Raw genomic sequence first — 19,764 nt, 5'->3', positions numbered from 1 at the left:
GTATTACCTTCATTGTTTGTTATTTTACCCTATTAGACAGGTATGACCCTTACCTTTGTGCTTGGATTTGGTGATTTTTTTTGAAACCTGGCATTTTAAACCTGCAGCTTCTGAGGCTACAACCTCAGTATGTGTCAGTACTAGCCACATCTCTAACAGGAGGTACCCTTTATCCAAACATAACATCTGTGCAAAGCTGCCTGTGTGCTGAGTGGGTAAGGGCAGGAGGGAAGAGTTGGCCAAAGCACTTCTATTGAGTTTGGGTTGCAAGGAGAGAAAGCCAGGTAAAAAGCTGAGGAAAGCACTGGCTCTCCCAGTTCTCAAAACAGCTGCGGAAAACTCCATTATTCCCAACATATACAGGGTAGAGTTGGGTAGAGATGCATGAGATTGTCTCCTTTAACAGCAGATGCCTTCCTAACATCCTAGTTAAGAAACTAATCTTCACCCAAGGCCCTGCACACTTTGTGTGGGTGCCATAATTTAGTCCAAATCCTTTTGCTATGCCAATACACTTGGCTCCACAAAGCTGAGTACTTGCTTCTCTTGGTGAAGAGGGGAAGATTTTGCAGAAGGGCAGATCTGCCAGCTGATCCCCAAGCCCACAAGCAGACTATGGTGAAGAGAGGCCTGCTATCATGGATGGGGCTTTGAGCAACCTGGCCTAGTGAAAGGTGTCCCTACCCCATGCAAGGAAGGTTGGTACTAGATGATCTTTAAGGTCTCTTCCAACCCAAACCATTCTGTAATTCTATGAAATCACACTGAGATATAGAACAAGTTAGTACTTAAAGTTTAACCTGTAAGCTAAGTCGACATGCCAGGATGCATGCATCTACAAAGACATCACAAGGACCACAATGGCAGCTGATGCTGAAAGACATGCTCTGTTGTTGGGGCAGAGGAATGGTATTGACTTTTTGCTGTTCTCCTCACATATGCCCTGCTCATGTCAACAATAAAGTTTGGATGTATTGACTTACCTGAGTCAGATCTGCTCCGCGAATTCCCCTCCGAGTTGGGGACCGAGGTCTGTATCATGAGCTGTACTGTCTCAACCTCGTCCTGTGCTTTCACCTTGCTCCAGCAGATAGCTTGGATGTGCCTGGTGCTTTTGGGAGCTCTAACATCACTCTGCTCAGGAAGGACACAACACATGTGAGGACATAACAACATACAACACACTAAGCTCTCCTAGGAGGGAACATCCATGAGTGCCTGGGCAGCAGCAGTGCTTTCAATAAAGAATCTATTTTGCAAAACCATTTAGCCAGTTCTCAAGTATTTTTAGACTCTATATAATTTTGGCTGGTACTTCGTGATTTTGCTAAAAATATGGTAGAGAATAACTGTTTCAATTCTTGTACCATGTGGAGGAAAGATCTGAAGGCCTTCCTCTACAAACACAAAAATACATTTTACTAGTTCTATTAATGTGAACATCAAATGTGCCCTGCTAAAAGAGGGAGGACTAAGCAGGTATTTTTGCAGGGGAACCCCCAACAAAATTTTCAAGGAGTACCAAACTCTTCAGTTTGTTGTTAAGGACAACAATTTGGACCTGTTAAGGTCCAGGATTTCCATGTTTCTCCATCACTGCCTGAATACTTGTTCAGGACAGAGCTGGAATCTCAATTATTAGCCTCCTTCTGACACACAGCATTGGTCTTTATAAAAACACTCCTATAAGTAACTGTAAACCCTTTTAACAACAGCTAATTTCTACCATATCAAAAAGTATTCCAGACTTTATTTTATCTTACTATACTCTTGATTTCTCGTTTTCTCTCTTCTCCTGTTGCTTCTCTGCTCTCCTAATTAGCACTTCACTGAAACGATAAAAACCAGCCTCTTCAAGTAATGCAAACAACATTGACCATTACACTTCAAGAAAAAGGAGCTTTCCTCCTTGAGAAGAAGAGCCATCCCAGGCAGCAGTCTGAGGCCATTGTCTCTGTAAACTTCATTCAGCTTTTGCTCTGAACTTTAGATTGTACAATTAATTGCAGGCAGCTGAGACTTGATTATAGGATATAACAAAGCCAGAGGATGCTATTTCCACACCTCCTGTGTAGGTTTTATCTTGGATCAACAATTTTATTTGTTTCTTAGAGCTTACCTCATATGTAACAACACATTCTACAGACTGGTGTTCTTCTATCCCCACAATCCATTTCTCCATTACAAACGGTGGCTGAAAAAAACATGGTAGAAGATTTATAAGGTGCTTTTCATCTCCTGCCTTGTTTTTGAAACACCCCAAAGATATTTCCAACATTTGCCTCTTTTCATCCATTAACATATTGCTATTAAAATTTTATGAGATAAAGCAATGTATTTTGGAAATATTTACTTCCTTGCTTACGAAAGGAAACTGAGAAGAGATTTCCATACATAACAGGCAGTAGGTAAGACAATGTGGAATGTTTTCATGGGGGCATAAACCTTTTTTCAATTTTATGCATGTACAGGGGTTTTTTTCTAGATTTACAGAGGCCAGCAAGAACAAATACCTAGAGATTCTCAGAGATATTCCTTGACAAAATTAAAAATGTTGAAATATGTGGAACATTAATGTTACTATATCTAGTTGTTAGTTTATTTAAGCCTTTTTTTAAGGAAAAATTGAAATGTCTGAGATTAACATTAAACAGAAAACTAATAATAACAAAACCAATCATAATAATAAAAAAATCACAAGTGTTGTTCTAGAAATCACTAACAATTAAAACAGTATTAGCATGAATTAAATATTATAATCCCTGTTGGCAAATATACCTATATCACATTTCCCTTAAAATTCTGACTGTTGACAATCTGCTTTTCATTTTTTACCTTGAGAAAAAATAACCAAAGGTTTCCCCCCAGTTTTACCCCAAAAATTCACAGTTAAAAGCATTCAAGAGTTTGGGTGTTTTTACCAGCGCACCTAGAGCAGCATAATTGGTAATCAAGCTGTATATTTTTTCAGTTAGAAATTTATTTTGCTAGTTATTACCAAGTGGAGCATATTAATAAAACCAAAAAAATAAAAAGACAGCTACCAGAATGCTTTTTGCATTAACAAAACTTCTGCTGCTTAGGAAAAAGCGGTCTAAGCATTTGCTGGTAAATATTTACAGGGAGGTTCTGAATCAAGGTAAAATGCCTAGTGACACTGAATTGCAGATGTTCAGTGGTGTACTGTCTGCAATGGGTTTCAGTCTTTGCAACCCATTGTTGCATGAAAGAGAGTTTTAGAAGCATGCAAAAGTTCTAAAACCACGTCAGAAAAAAAAAAAAAGAAAAAAGAGAGAGAGAAAAAACCCCATAAAAATCCCAGAAAAATCACATGAAGTTTCTGGAACATTTAAATCAGTTTCTTCTCTTGAAAAAGAAAGTAATTTTTAAAATATTCTTTTCTTTAAAAGGGGTAATAAATTCAGAGGATATAACATGAAATTAAAATAAGAAAATATAAATTAGTTCCTTCTCTTATTTTTCTGTTGTTAACATTACTGTCAGCTTAAAGGAGAACCAAAACACCTAACTCCTATTATGATACAAAATGTGCATTTTATTTAAAAGCTGTCAAGAGATTGAGCTTCTGCAAGCACAAAAGTCGACTGCTGTGGTATTTTAATGTCTTTGTTTGAGATCTGTGAATTCATGAAAGCTTTAAGGCTGTAAATACCTTTGTCATCTTTAAAATCTCTACATCAGGTAGGTTAGTGTTGAATGTCACATCTTTTATGTAGGTTATTGCAATTTCATCCCCGTCCATCTCCATGTACATTTTCCATTTACAATCCTATGAATAATAAAAAAAAGAATGCTGGATCGTTAGAATACAGATAGAAAAAAACAACAAACAACAAAACCCCAAATGAAACAAAACTGAAAGCTGAAACAACCCAAAATCTAATCCTCAATATATGAGGAGAAAAAATAACCCAGAAGAAAGTTAAGGGACATATACATATTTTAGGATATGCATGTTTTCCAGTAAAAGTGCTGATAATGGAAAACCCTCAGTTCTCTTGTTCACTCTTAGCTCACCTTGAGAGGCAGCTGCCTCTCAGACAGGTCTGGATGTCTTCAGAGGTGTGGATCCCCTGCAGTGCCTCACCTGGACAGACAGCCTGTTGGAGCAGGCTTGGGAGCTCTGCACACCCAGGGGAGGTGGAGGGACAGGGCAGTGCTGGGAGCTGTCACCTGGGGTCACAGTCAGTGCTGGCAGCCAGCCCCAAGGACATTGTCCTGATGAACCCAGGAACAAATGACCAAAGGGTCTGTGAAACACCTTCACAACAATTGCTCAAATAATGGGCAAGAGGATAAGCTTGTTATTACAGCTCAGTTATTTCAGATACTGAATGCCCAGTGAGGCACTGAGCATCCTCAGCTTCTGTTCACCTCCAATTGCACTATTAATTATAAGCAAGCCCAGCTTAGAAAATAATCACAGTGAGTCTAATAAACCAAAGCAATAAAAGGTATCCTTAAAAAATCCCCCGAGCTGAACAGCGGGCCAACATCCAACATTTTGCACAGGTGTGAGCCTGCAGAAGGTGACAGCTCTGGCAGCATCCTGCAAGACATCCTGCATGGGCTGAGTGCTGGAGCCGGGGTTCAAGTCTGTGGCCAGGGAGGCTCCCACTGGGGACTGGAGACTGCCTGTCCATGGTCCAAAACAGCCAACATTTGCTGGTGTGCCTGGCAGGTGCTTTGGGGATGAGGTGCTGTCCTGTGCACTGAGCTCCTCCAAAAATCTGAAGGACAACAGGACTACGGTGAAGCATTGTATCTCCATCTCCATATAGGAGAGAGGGAATCTTCCCTTCACAGTGGCAGGAGCTCCTCCAGACATACCAGGGGTTTGGAGGGTCTGTGCCTGGCAGGTGTGGTCTCAGCACTTGCTGGACGCATTCTTCACCTCAAATCTGCTCAGAAAATGCAAACACTTTCAGTGCGGAAACAGACGGCGGCTCAGGGCATGGGCCACAGTTGTTTGCACACACAAACGTACAGCAGCCTAAGAAGTATCCATTCACACATGAGATTATCTGCTAGTGTTTGCACATGCTTCTCTCATAAGTGTAAGGTAGGAGCGCAGCCCTCAGAAGTCTCAAAGCTTTCAATCAGGCATTGAATTGGCAATACCAAGATAAACGAAAACTGAAGTATAAACATTTCCAAACTACAACAAGAAATTATGTTTGTGACAGCATTTGGCCCTGCATGTGCATCTGTCCCCACTGAAAGCTTCCACATTTTATGAGCAGAGTGGATGTGTGAGTTGGTTTTTGCACTGCACTAGCGTGAGTTTGAGTGATGGGAACTGCAGTTCAGTGGTCAAGGACCAGACCAAGACTCAGAGGCACCAAGCTCAGTTTCCAGTTGTGCTACTGGCTTTCTGTGCAACCTGATAAGGTGCTGGAGTTGCCCTGTGCCTCCATTTCCTAATCATGAACTGTATGTCTTTGCATATCTCTTTTCTGTCCTGCTTTTTGGGTTTGTGAGCTAACCCAGGCTAATGCCTGTCTTGTCCGAGGTAGGCACAGCACGACGCCCTGGCCCTGACATGAGCTGAGGACAGCATATCCTATGTAACCGAACAGCAACAGCAAAGAGAGTTGTCTCTGACTCCTCCTTGTCCCTCAAATTGTGCTCCTCTCCCAGCCCACATCATTCTTGTTGTCAGCCTTTTTTGCAGGACTTCCTACATTCGTGCTATTGCAAATTGAACCTGAGGTTAGAGACGGGATGCTTGATCACATTTGTAAGTTTTACAAAAACACATGAGCCAAGGAAAGAAAAAAATATTGACATAAAGTACTATCCTCCAGTTAGTTCAGTACATCTCCTGCCGTAATACCAGTGCCAAGAACCTGAGAGCCAGAGCTGCACCTTGTGCCAGGGCTCCTCATGACCCAGGATTTTGTGCTGTTCACTCACATTTCCCTACAGACTACATCTGACAAACACGATCTCATTTTAATAAACAAAAGAAATCAACCAGCCATCTCTAAAGACAAGGCTGACAAGCTGTGTTCACCCAGGGTGTGGCAGGTGGGCACCTGCCAGTGCCCGGCCCTTGCCGGATCCGCCATGCACGCAGGAGCGGCTCTCCATGCGGTAACGAATCAGGCTGCCCCACGCAGCGCTGGATGCACCAGCCCTGCACAAACATGGCCTTCCCCAGATCGGAACTGCATCTTCAGACAAACACATACACTCTTCTGTCCTTCAAACCCAGTCCCCAAACCTCTGGTCCTTTTTGGAGCCCTCTCCAGCCACACTGCGCAGATACCAAAAGGGCAAGTTACCACACTAGGCATACCCTCTCTGGTCACCCAAAAATACCTGTCTCGTTTTATGCAGCAAGGTTTCCACTCTGTGTTATTGTAAGATCATCACTGGAAAGGAGAAAGAGAGAGAGAGAAGGAAATAAGGAGGGGCAAGAAAGGGAAGGAGATGCTGGGAGAAAAAGAGAAAAGATATAAAAGAGAGAAAGGAAAGAAAGAGGGAGGAAGGAAGGAAGGAAGGAAGAAAGGATGAGAGAGAGAGAGAAAGAGAGAGAAAGAAAGATAAAGAAAGAGAAAGAAAGAGAGAAAGAGTGAGAGAAAGGGAAAGAAAGAAAGAAAGAGAGAGAAAGAAAGAAAAAGAAAGAAAGAAAAAAGAAAGAAAAAGAAAGAAAGAAAGAAAGAAAAAGAAGGAAGGAAGGAAGGAAGAAAGGGAAAGTAACTAGAAAAGACGGTAGATGGATGACTTTAGAATCAAGGCACTTGGGAAATATTTAAAGTAAGTAGGTGGCTACTTGTTTTACACACCCAGTAACTATTTTGTTCAACCACACAGTAAATAATGCATGATTTGCATGCTGCAGAAAGAAATAGACATATTTCACTGTTTTCCAATGGAGTTCTAGGTTCTTAAAATTGGAGAGAGATGCTTATCCACTTAAGCAAAAATGTGGCTAGAATAACCAAGTATATGAATTTCAATTCTTCAATGAATTGTAGCCATAAGGCTTCTTGGATTGGGACTACATTTAACGCCAGATGTATGTGGGAAAATAATTTGGAAATGGAAAAGTGTCTGGTTGATAAATATGCTTACACGAGTCCTTCAAAGAGACTTCCCTGAATATCTTGTCGTTCAAACATTAAAATACCTCCCAGTATTTACCTGCTTGATTTTGATTTAAATAAAGAATTTCAGCTTTTTGTTTTAAGAAAATATCTCAGAACTGAGAGGCAATCAGTTCTGAAACCAGCAAAACTTTGTGTGAAAACATTTTCAAATAACACTTCAACAAAGTTAAAAAATCAGCAGCTTCTGAAAATGATTCTAGAAAAGCAAATCACACATATATTTGAGCCACTTCTCTTCAGTTTCAAAACAGAAAATAAAAACACTTTAAAACTTAATTCTCCAGCTTACTGTGGTGACAATACTTCTTTAGCCCCATATGCATTAACATCTGCCAAAAAAAATATAATGAAAGGGAAATGAGAAAGATCAGGCACAGGCTCTAAACAACAAACATGTGTCCTGAAACAACAGCTTAAAACCCTTGCTGGGAAGGCACTTCATTTTTCAAGGGGGCCCAAACCCAGGATTCATTTTAAAACCAGTGGTTGGAATGAACTTTTTTTGTTTTTTAAAGATTGAAATAAAAATGGAAACAGCATTGTAGCAGGTAACTGGATATTAGAAGAAAAGTAAGATGTAGCACGAGATGAAACAAATATGAAAAAAATATTGGTCATGCTGATACTAAAAGTAGTAGCATGTTGATGATTTAGATCCCTAGAAGCTCTTTTACGTTCTTAGCTATTATCTATCTCAGCTGCTGAAACCTGCTGTTTTAAAGGCATTAGAGTTGAACATCTAGTGACAGCACTTGGGTTATTTATCATTATGTATCACCCTGCTACACTATATTTTATTATACTGGTTTTAAAGGAAGATAACACAATTATAGTTAATTTGCTTCTCTTCTTTATATATATAGTGTCATGACCCACCACAGCTTTGTCCCATGAGATATTTTTAACCAAAAAGAAATCCACAAGAAACTCTCCCTAAAAATTCCATTAATAACCTCTTGTAGCATGTATAGGTTGCAGGGTCTGGAACTAAGAATGTTTTAATCTCTTCAGCAAAACAATGTCTCATAATGATGTACAGGACTATTGCTGCACTGATGAAGAATCATACATAATTCAGCACCTTTCACTTGGCACCACTGTGATATCCTCATTAGCAGTGGCTCACAGTGGCTGTCAGATGGTGTCCATGCGAATGCAGGCATTATATTGTCTTTGAGATGTGCAGCTGCTTCCATGACACTGCCAGTATATAAAAACATGACGCCAGTTTGTTTTATTTAGTGCTAAACCTTCCAGTTTGTAAAAACAAGGCTGACACAGAGCCTGACATGAGGCAGTGAAAATAATTAGCTCTCATTTTCTCAGCCTCCTATTTCCTTCTCCCCGCTGTGTTCTCTTTCCACTAAACCACCACATGTCAGTCGAAATGGGAGGCAATTAGTGGGCTCATTTCAGTCCCCACAACTGTGCTGAAAAGAAAGTATTTATGATGGCACAATGAACAGCTGAAAGATTAAATAACATTTGCCTTTTGAAAAGAAAATGACTTCTAGCTAAATGGGCAATTTTTGATTATTCTCAAACAAGCTTAGAGTAGTTGGTTTTTAAAATACAAGAAAGGAAAATTAGTCATTTTTAGGTGAAAGAATCAAATAAAACTTGACACAGTAATGCAAATAACTGATGTTTTATTGCAAAATATGTAAATGTGTTATACCCTTAACAATGGCTGGTGTCTCAGGTCAGGGCAGGCTGCTGCCAGCCAGGCTCCAGCAAGAGAAGGTGGCTCCATCGCTGGTTTTGTTTCAGCTGTGCAGGCAGAAAAAAAGAGGGGCGGAGGGGAGGCCTTGCGAGAGAGATGGCCTTAGAACGTACAGAAACAAAGCAAGCAAAAGATATATTTATGTTATCAGTTGCCTGGGTGCCTCCTTCGAGCTGGAGCCCCTACTCCTCTGCGAGGCAACAGGCACTGACTGGTTGGAGCTTTGCCTGGAGAAGCACAAGGCCTTTTTAACACCTACGCAGCCCAACCAGCAGTACCAAAAATATCTGTCGCTTGACAGCCCCCTTCTTTATCACCCAGCGCTGTGGAGCTCTGTGCCACGACGCAGTGGGATATCATGGTAAATACCGGGCACTGCTGCGTGCTGGGGCTGGTGCCTGAGAACAGGGACTTGGAGCAGGTGAGAGGAGAGCTCTGCAAGACCATAGTGTTCACCAAGAGCTGCCCCTGACACGTGATCAGAAGCACACAGGGGTTGTTGCAGTTGCAGGCATCATCCACAGGAGCACCCTGCTTGTGACAGCAGGATTGTAAAGGTGGAAGAACGAGAAATATGAGCCCCTTCCCTGAGGGCTGCGTGGGTGTCCTCCTGTACTGTCCCTGTCCTCTAGTGCCATTTTCCGTGGATGACTCATGGGAACAATCTGCTGGAGCCACGTGGACCATGTCCCCACTCATGGTGGAGGCTGCTGCTCACACACTGGGGCTGCAGGGGACAAGGATACACAGGAGCTCAGGAAAGGCATGGCACAGCTGTTGGATATGTCCTGTGCATGCTGGGAACAAAGGCTCCTCTTCCAGGCCTTTGTCTGGAGAGCATGTGCCAAGCCTACAAACCACTGGGAACCTGTCTGTGCTTCTGCAGACACATCTGTGACCAAGGCTGCATGTGAGAGATAATGTGTGGAAGGCAGCAAGTTAATTCAGTGATGAAGGTATAAACATAAATCTTGAGATTAAAAAGTCTAGAAAGTCAAGTGAGCAAAACCGCCTAGCTGAAAAGTTTATATGGCTCTTCAGGGCTATGGAATAACTTCTAAGGGGAATCCCCGGTATAGCACTGCCCACACAAGGATTTTTAAAGGTGTTGGCTTGAGTTTGACCTCAGTTATACATGGATGCTGCAGCTGGAGCAATCCCAGTGGAGATGATGAAGTTATACCAGCTCCACTTCATGCAAAAACAATACGTGGCCCAGAAAAGCTTTTTTGAGAGTACAAGGGGCTCTGAGTCACCCGCACTGATTCACCTTCTTGGCAGACTATATTAATCAGTTCTTAGTGGTGCTGGCAATATTGTAATGTGGCCGTGGTTTTACTTTACAGCTTAGGTCATTTTCTGTGCTCCTTCACAAAGAGTTTACCCCTTTACTGACTACTTGTTCGAATAGGAGCAAATCTATGAAAATGGCACAGAAACACAGCTACTCTGATTCTTGCATTAACTACTAGTCTTTAGTCCCGAAAGCATTTTGTTTTGAGATGGAATTAAAGAGAGAGGGTTTAGAAGATGAGGTTTTGAGCTAAGGTTAAATAACTCCACGTAAGAAAGTCAAGGTACTTGCAATTACCTTGCAAAGGAAGGGTCAGAGAAAACCAATTCCTCTTCCAGCTTTACTTTACTGAAGCGGGTTAAAATACCTATAGAGCATGGGAAATATATGCGACCTAAAAACTACAAAAGTAGAATTTCAAATTTTAGACCTTGGCCCCCTTGCTTTAATTTTAAGAACATAAAGAAAGGATTTATGAGTGTTGATGTAGTGGGAGAGTGGAGGAGAAGAGGCAGCAGAAATGGTCTCAAGCACTTGTGAAAGTGTATTCCAGTTACAACTATTTCAGTACTGTTTTTTCTGGTACTACCTGCATTTTGCCAGCCTGGGCTTCTCCACATGAAGAGCTGGTCAAAACATCTCTCTAAAGCACCATTAATAGTATATTCACTTCTGCACTACACATTTAAATAATAGTATTAAAATATATCCCAGTTTGGATATTCAAGGCTAGAAAATAGTTCACAGAGTTAGCAGACAGTTTTGAAGAGGCTCTGCTCCTTACCTTGTCAAATGGAGGGAGAGGTAAATGGGGAAAAATAAGGTGAAATGGTGAGCCAACTTCAAGGCTTTGTGTTCAGATATAGGTCAAATTATGACACACCAGGTAAAAAATGAGAAGATTCAATGGCACAGTGAAATCTGCCCTTTTGAGGACCAAAACTAAAGAATGCATCAATAGAAGGCAAAAAGACTGTAAGCCATTCTTCTCATGGGGTTGGGTGATTCATCAGTGCAGAGCCAACACAGCTCAGATACCCTTCCCTGATTGGGAAATTTTAATGAGCCACCAAGGATGAGAAAGCCATTGAAAATTCCCTCTGCAGTTCTGCAAATCAGTTCAAGCCACAATTGCCAGGGCTTGTTGTTTTACCCTCCATGTTGGAGTTAATTGGTGGTCCCCTGCTTTTTTTTTTTTTAATTTGTAGAAAAAAAATAAAATGTCTAAATCTATCACCTTTTAGCTCAGCGGGAATTGTGTACAGAAAGGTCATTAAAAGGCAGTGAATGGAAGTAACCACATAACTTGAACTATAAGAGTCGGAAAAGAAACCTCTAAAAACCAGGTTAGTTTTGCAATGCTCACTCCTTATGCATTCAGAGAGCACAAAGGTCAACTGAGCTTTTATTGCCTCCAAAGATGCAGCTAAAAAGGGAAGGAAACTGTAATGAAATGACTGCATCTGTCAGCTGGTGGAAACCAACATAATCCCACTACAAGATGCAGTTTAAATTAGATAACAAATACAAGGCTGGTAAAGATGTGTACTGAGAAGTCAATGTTTCATTCAGTGTACAGACAAGGCTGAACATTCAAATGCTGACCTGAAGCATATCCACCAGGATCCTCAGTAAAAGGCACTGCCATTCCCAAGGCCCTTAATATTCTGCCTGCTTATGAAGAAGATGCACTGGCTGTGCTGATGGGGCATGGTGCAGTGCCAGGGAGGGGACACCTATGCCCTGAGGAATCATCTTCATGCTGAAGATGGTGCTGTGCACTCTGACCAGCCAAACACATCTGAAATAACCAGCACCCCTGAAATGGTTTCTGTGTCCTGGCTCAGTTCATCCAGCACTTTTATACCCAGTGGTGTTGCTGTATGTCATGCTGCACGCCAATGCTGTGCCCACACCAGAGCTTTAATTTGAATCAGGAGAGCGCTTTTGTCCCACATGTCCGTCCTGTGCCATGCTTCAGCAGAGCCACCTCTGATGGCCTGGGTGGGCTTGCTTCCAGGTGCAACTGCACTAGGAAATGTTCTACAATAACTAATGGGAACTCAGCCCAAGAGACCAGCACAGAGCCAGCCTGGTGATCAGTTCCCCTGCACAGAGCCCTTCCTGCTGTGCTGCACCATCTCCCAGATGAGCCTAATAGCTTCCCTCGATGTACATGGGTCTAGTAACCTCCACATCGCCCAGAGAATGTATATCCTCAATGCATAACCCAGATTTGAGCTTACTGCCTCTTTTTCCTCATGGCTAAAACAGGAGAAATGTTTCTTAGCTAGGCAGCCGGCTATAGGGACTGATTACGGTAAAGTTCCTCTGAGAAATTTATTTTTAAACTGATGTAGGCCAGCTTTTTAGCTATAAAGATGGTGGAAGGTATGATCCCAAGTGCTTCTGCTGACCCAGTTTTACAGGAACAGGCACCACTCTTTTACAAAAACGGGACAGCAAAAAAGAAGTTTAAATCCCTCAATCCTAGTTTACTCTCTATCTCCAGTTCATTTTGGAACAAATCTGGATGGCAGCAGTAGCTGGCTCAGAGCAGCCTCTAGGGGAGCTAGAAGATTGTATCCAGGGGTTTTCAAAGAAGCAAGCTAGCCAAATTTTCTATATTGCATGTACCACACCAGTCTTTGTTAGTATTACGTTTAAAGCAAATTCCCTGGTCATGTTTGCCCCAGCATCCTGCTCAAAAGCTCAGATGATCTACTCCTTCCAGTCCACTTTTTAAAACTGGCTCTGCTGCAACCTCTCTAAAGAGAGGTACAAGTTAATGTGTAAATCTCAGACAGATGTTTTCAGCCCAGACAAATTTAGATGACAAATTGCACATTCCCTGGAATGACATCACTAAGCACACAGGGTGCTGTAGCAGGGCAGCTGACAGGGAAGGCATGCCTGGCACACAACCATGGCTTCAGAGGGAATGGCTTCCTTAGAAAGGGGGTCCGACAGCACACAGAGCAGATAGGACCAATTAGGAGCTCACAGAGAAGGCAGGACCAAATAAAAAAGGTTGTCAGAAACCTGCAGAGGTTATGCCAGCACTACACAGGCCCATTGAACTAACTCTGTCCCTCTCATAAAAATTCAGCTTCTGTCCCATAGATTCTGGCACACTGTCTCATTTGTAAATTTTGCTGTCATGGCTAAAACATCTACTCGTCCTCAGACTTAGGGAGATGTTAGTACAACACAAATTTCTGTCCAGTGCTCAGAGGTCTATTCACTCCTTCTCTTGTTCTTTCCCAGGGGCGGTTGCTCACCTCTCTGCACTATGGCTCACAGCCCATATTGGAAATGGAAGGGAGATGTGAGCTCTTTCATGGACATTTAGTTCTTTGAAGAGTTAGTTGCACATGGGAGACAAAAATGCACACCTACAAAAAAGCAGCTGTACAGCACTATAAGCAAGATGCATTCAAGTACACTGAGACAGTCTAAGTAATTCACATAGTGATAAAGAAGATTTTTATAGGGAAAAAAAGTACTTAGGATAAAAGAAACAAACTAAAAAAGGAAATCTCCAGACAAAAAGCTTTTTCAAATTGATGAAATGATTTCAGTACGAGTACAAGTTCCTACTAAGTTCAAACCTAAATGCTTTCTCTGCAAGCACCACCAAGTACAGAAATCAAGAGACTTCTGCAAACAATATGCCCTGAAAGCAAAGCAGTCAGATAACACAAGATGAAAGTCAGCCTCCCACAAGTTTAGGGTGGACACACAATGCAGATTTATCAAATACAAAAGGAAACAAATCCTGCTGTCACAACCCCTGACTCTAGCTCAGAAATGCTTTGCACACCATTTCCACATAGATGATTAATTCTAAACCCCTTGAACTCAGAGTCCATCGCAAGCTGGATAAAGAAAACAAAAAGTATGGGACAAACCTCACTCTCAAGAAAAAACAACGTGGTGGAAATCTTTTGCTGGAACATCTGGAGTCATCAATGCTCCTGTTACACAGGGTGTAATGAGAGATCCTTGAACCAGCTCGGCTTGGAGCTGAGGTTTGATTAGGATGTGGCATGCTGGCAATTGCCTTTTACCAGCTGATGCACAGTAGTTTTGCTATCTGCGATGAGCTGCAACTACCCCTCCCTCCTTCCCAAGTACCATGAGGGCACAGTCACCACCAGGACCAGTCCCATCCTGCCCAGCCAGCAGCCATGCATACCATGTATTTTCCAAACTCTTCTTGGATGCATAGAACGGTATCTCCTTTCTGCTGAGACAAAAGTAGCATTTTGTGCACCAATATCAGGCATAGGGCACTGCTCAACTGTCATTGGGGTATTTTTTCATAAATGGACTGTTATTTCACACCCATTGGGATAAAAGGAACAAAGTTAAAAAATTTTTTCAGTAGAAAACAAAAGCTTTCATTTAAAGCTTTCTGTGCCACTCTTCTTTTCCTTGCCTGCTCTGGGGTGCAGTTCCCCATCACCAACGCAGCCCCATTTGCCACCTTGACATTTGGTTGGCACTTTCCACAAACAGAGGATTCTCATGCCAATTTATCCATTTGTGTCCAGAAGATACTGGACCCTCCTAGTAGTGACTGTTAACCAAAACCAATTGATCCAGCTTACCTTTGGACCATTTCCTGGCTTCAAGTGATAACCAAACACAAGTTCAAGATTCACTACTTTCTCTATGTTTTCTTCAGTTCCACCTGCAGAATCCTGCCAAAACAAAGGGCAAAGTGAGACTCCACATCTACCACAACCCACTGGGAGACAAGAACACAGCCTTTGGTGGCATAAAGGTTTTGCCTTTCAGATGATACAAGACTGGCAGGCAACAGGAAGGAGACATATTCCAAGAGGGGTCATGGCTCCTGCATGGCTTTACAGCATGCAGTGGGTGGCATCTGGGAGATGTTGCACAATTTCTGCTCCTGGCCAAGCTGCTCTGGCACAGCATGGTGTCCCTGTGAGTATTGTGGCAGCCTCTGCCATTGGAATTGCAGCTGGCACAGTAGCAAAGCCCTGACTTTCATTTTCCCCTTCAGGGAACAGAATTTTGCTATATGCAAATTTACTGTAAGTGGATTTCACTCTATAGCTGTGCAATAAATTATGACTAAAAAGCTACTTCAGGCTTTAGGCTCTAGAATTGCTTGATTAGTTCACTGAACTAAATCAGGCAAATATTAGTTTTAGCAACCCCAAGGTTCTCAAACACTCTCTCCCTTTTGCATGGCTCTTGTCACCGATATCAGAAAACCAAGAGGTTAACATAAGGGTGACTAGACATTATAAATCATCCTTCTTTTCTATAACATTAACAAACTGAGGAATGATGGGCTCAGTCTGGGCCAGGGGTCTGGTGTTCTTCAGTGGTGAGCAGTCAATGGCACCAGTTTGGAGGAATGGCTCTTAAAAGTAATTTCTGATTAATGACAGCAAAGGAATTGCAACCAGTAGCCTTTTAATTTAATTCCACTGGTTCCATGATAAAATCTTAGAGCCTCATTAAAAACAACTTTTATTATCTTATTACTTGTTCTGACTTGTTCTGACCCATCACTGCTGTTGAGCCTTTGCATTTGTTACAACTCCCTGTAGGAACTGCTGCTTTGCCCTCCCCTGAATAGAAGAAAGTTGAGACATGAAAACAATAAAATATTCATACCAACACAAGAAGCACTTCTTATATAAACTATGCAACTTGCCTTAATTAATGGTGGAAAATGAAACAGATTTAGGTAGTCATGGGTTAACTTCTCGATAGCAGTCTAGGAAAAAAAAAATCAAAAAAAACAGATGGGAGTTATTTAGTATCTCATATTGCAAATACCAACATGAAAACCAGTGTGCACTGTGTTTTCCACTGTGGATACATCAGGGCATGTGAGAAGAGTTGAAAATACAGCCCTGCTCTGGAAACTGTCATGGTAGATTGGCCCCATTTTGCATTCAGAATCAGATCTGCTTAATCAGAGAAAGAGATGTTTGGGGGGTTGTTTTCGTTGTTTTTATTTATGCTCAATCAACCCAGGAAGCTGAAATCATTCATTTTGGGCATTATTGACTTTATTAAGTTTCAATAATTTTCCCTGTAGGAAACATAAATTAAATATATCAGTAATGGTGTGTGGGCATGGAAAAAATGGCTGATGAGCAAAAGGGGAATAAATCTGTGCGACTTACGAAGCTAAATTTGCAGGACTGGCAATTAGGATACAAGTATCTCTTTACTAGCAAATTGTGATCTAAAATGACTGAGACCCAAGAGAATTGTAGACGCTGCTCTTAGAGAAACCCTTTTCCAAAGCTGCCAGAAAACTGAACTCTCTCCTGTGGCTACAGTATTAATATCATTACTGCTGTCTGACCACATTTTCCAGACCATGATTTTCTTAATTCATTACAAACATTAGACATTTAAAACACTGTGAAACAGAGCTTTAAGAAGCTCTGAAAGAGCTTCTGAAAGAAACCTGGCTGTCAATCAGCTTTAAAGTTGTCCAACGGAGTTTTGTTAGTCCAAGTATGCTTTACACTATAAACGAGATATGAAAGTTAAGAAGTTCAGAGATTTCAGTTCAAATAGCTGGTTTTGTATCTGCTTCTCCCTCAGCTACAGAGAACTATCTCTGAATATACCCAAGTCTTCTGCTGGGCCCTCCTAGGTGAATCTGTAGCAGAACTGCCAGTCTAGCTCACAAGAAAACCAAGAACAACAGAGGAGTATAAAAACCACAGCACATTTTTATGCCTCATAAGATTCTCAGGTTGCTTTGGGTTCTACATTGATATGAACCTGTAACTGTTTATTTTAGATACCAAATATGTTCTCTATGTAGCTTTGTCACTTTTTTCGTTAATACTACTGAAAACTCATAGACTACTTCTTAATATTCACACTATAACCTACTGCAACACTCAATATATGATGATGATACCTTTAAATGGATGATGTGTCCTCTGGAAACAATTCCCATGTCCTTTAAATCCTCTTCTTCTAGAAGAAGCAATTGTTTCCCAGTGATATGATGTTCCTTAAACAAGCTAGCATAGACACTCATTTCACCAGAAGCATTGCCTTAAGACAGAAGAGGTTATTCAGAAATCCATAGGGCACTTTATTGGAGGGGGAAAAAATGAACAAATGTATATATGTTCATATATGTGAATATGAAAGTACATATGAATAGCTTTTACCTTTTCTAGTAAGTTGTTGCATCCAGAAAAACTGCAAAGAAAGAGGAATCAATCTTGAAGTTCACATTACCAAAATTCTGTACTACAGTTATTTGGAATCCACAAGTACGTTCTTTTTTAAAACAAAATTTAAAAATATTTCTCACTTTGGGTTAAAGGACTCAAGATTCACCAGTGCAAGTGATGACTTCTATTCAGCTTTTCAAAACTGCCTTCCATTTTGCAGCCATCTTCCTCAGTTTATTGTCATGAAGAATAGAAATGAGCAAAGCAGCAGCTGAGTGATGTCATGTGCTAAAAGGGCTGAAGTGAAGGAGCCAGGGCTATTACAGCTTTTGCACTGGCTTTCCAGGCATTCTTTCAGTAAACATCAGCTAAACAACCCCATGATGCACAACACACAAAGAGAGTGCTAGATAGGACATTAAAATCATTATGACACATCACTATGCCAGAGATAAATCAATAATGTGTCTTGTTTAGCCTTTTAATCAAATAAAAAGGTAAAAAAGACTCAATGCCATTATTTTATATGAAAGAGAAATTCCACATGCCTTAAAACCCCCTTCACTTTTTTCCAGTTAATTTCAGTCCAGGTGGCACACAGTGGGATAAAACCTTCAAAACTGTTCTGTCCTGTCCAGGGTCAGGTCTTTGGGCACTTCCACATCCCTTAAATGGTGACTCAGGAATGCCTTCCTGGCTGCTGACAGCTCCCAGCTCCCACTGTTTTCTGGACTTTGGAGAATGTGGCTGTTTTATGACAGTAACTCAAGTCCTTAATTTACTTACAGTCATTTTAAACCCTGACTAGGACACAAGTTTTACCAAACAAACAACAGTAAAATCTCACCTGGATGTTCTGATCCGGCCTTCCCTCCCTCCATATCCACTGTAATATGCTAAGAGAGCTCCAGCAGCACGATGCTGGCCACATTAACACAAAATACTCACCACATCATCTTCAGTCCATGCACAAATATCAAAGGAGGGCAGCAACTGTGTGAGAGATATGAATTGAAAAGAAAACCATCTGACCAATTTTATCCCCTCCACCCAAATTTTACTCTGGTGGCTGATTTTATTCTGTTCTTTTTTTCCCTGCAAAGTACAGGACTTAGGCTGCAACTCACATTGACATACTAAACCACTAGATTCACACTGATCAAGGGCTGGCTCCAACAGCATGTTGTCGGTGTTAAATCGATCCCATCACTCTATGCAGATAAAATTAAGAGCAGATCCCCAACAGAAACAACTTAGGAAGCAAAAGTAAACTGTCCGATGGCAAGGGACTCTCTAGCTGCCTCTCCTCTTGGCTCTGACACTGGGGAAGGCTTTTGCTTTTTTGATTTCTGCAATGAAAATAATGCTGTGATTATGACTCCCTCCCAGATGATGGATATTTTCTACAGAAGGAAGGAAAACTGTCACTGGACAGCAATGAAAGCAGAATGTGGAGTCTGGCCTCTATAGCTAGTCTTCCTGTCCATGTATAGACAAGTGTCTCTTGGTTTCTGCAAACACTTTGTTTGGCTCCCCTAAGGCTGGGGGAGTGCAGCAATTCCCAGACTCCTCCAACACTGGACGCAAAATGGTGTTAGCTCTTGAAGCACTAGTAAACCATGGAGGGGAACAGCTGCATTAAATGAAATTCTGGGATGATTTGAAAACTGGCAGAGGAGATGATGTCACTGTAATAGTGACTGCCATTTTACTCATCCAAGCACATAGTATCCCAAGCTTCAGCTTCTTGGCATTTTTATCTCCAGCCTAAAGGGTTAACATTAATTGTTGTATATCCGTATTTGTCAGTGTCTTCCAAAAGCTCAAAACCATGATGTAGTTGCAATCTCTTTGATGTTGATAACAGTGATTTATGAGAGACTCAGCTCTGCTACCACCAGCCCCCATGGCTTTGTTCCCTCCTCCAGAGAGCTCTGCCACCCCTGGGTTCCCCAGCCTCCACCCACAAGCCAAGCACAGCCCCTCGGCAGGCACTCACCCCTGCCCACCTCCAGCTGAATACTGAGGCCCAGGACAGAGTCGCTCCTTAGGTGCCTTCCTGGCACTTCCTTAGCACTTCCCTGGCTCTCCAGGCATGACACCAGGGTCTAGTGTAATCTGCTCACAACTTTCAGCCATCACTGTAAAATACCCTTCACAGCATCCATGTGAAACCCCCACTGAAGGACTTGTGATTGCCCTTGACTTCTGCCTCCATATCTGTTGACTTTTTGCTGCCCACCCCACTTTGAGGACTTTTCAGATCGTCTTCCTCTTCCTCCACCAATGCCTCAATCAAATCTTGTTGGGCACAAACAATTTATGAGACCAGCTGAAGTCACCTCTGCACAGAGGATCTAGCGGATCCTCAAACCCACCCCTTTGCCCACTGTTTCCCCAAAGGCATCAGGGTGA

At 41.8% G+C, this 19,764-nt stretch overlaps 1 protein-coding gene across 1 annotated transcript in view; it reads right to left on the bottom strand.

The window, feature by feature from the left end:
• MAP3K20 (mitogen-activated protein kinase kinase kinase 20) overlaps window positions 1-19,764 on the bottom strand; it is an 89,648-nt gene that overhangs the window by 3,161 nt on the left and 66,723 nt on the right. The window contains exons 12-19 of the mRNA XM_051787391.1: window positions 18,298-18,342; window positions 17,344-17,374; window positions 17,085-17,224; window positions 15,852-15,914; window positions 14,767-14,859; window positions 3,674-3,790; window positions 2,120-2,194; window positions 984-1,134 (exon numbers count right to left, since the gene is read on the bottom strand). Coding sequence (XP_051643351.1) covers window positions 984-1,134; window positions 2,120-2,194; window positions 3,674-3,790; window positions 14,767-14,859; window positions 15,852-15,914; window positions 17,085-17,224; window positions 17,344-17,374; window positions 18,298-18,342 — 715 coding nt within the window. The remainder of the gene's footprint in view (window positions 1-983; window positions 1,135-2,119; window positions 2,195-3,673; window positions 3,791-14,766; window positions 14,860-15,851; window positions 15,915-17,084; window positions 17,225-17,343; window positions 17,375-18,297; window positions 18,343-19,764) is intronic.

The sequence above is a fragment of the Manacus candei genome, unplaced genomic scaffold, assembly GCF_025592945.1.
Source record: "Manacus candei isolate 608988 ecotype Guabito, Panama unplaced genomic scaffold, ASM2559294v1 h1tg000023l, whole genome shotgun sequence".
NCBI lineage: Eukaryota > Metazoa > Chordata > Aves > Passeriformes > Pipridae > Manacus > Manacus candei.
Note: the sequence above shows the minus strand (reverse complement) of the source record. Positions and strands in the feature narration are given on the sequence as shown.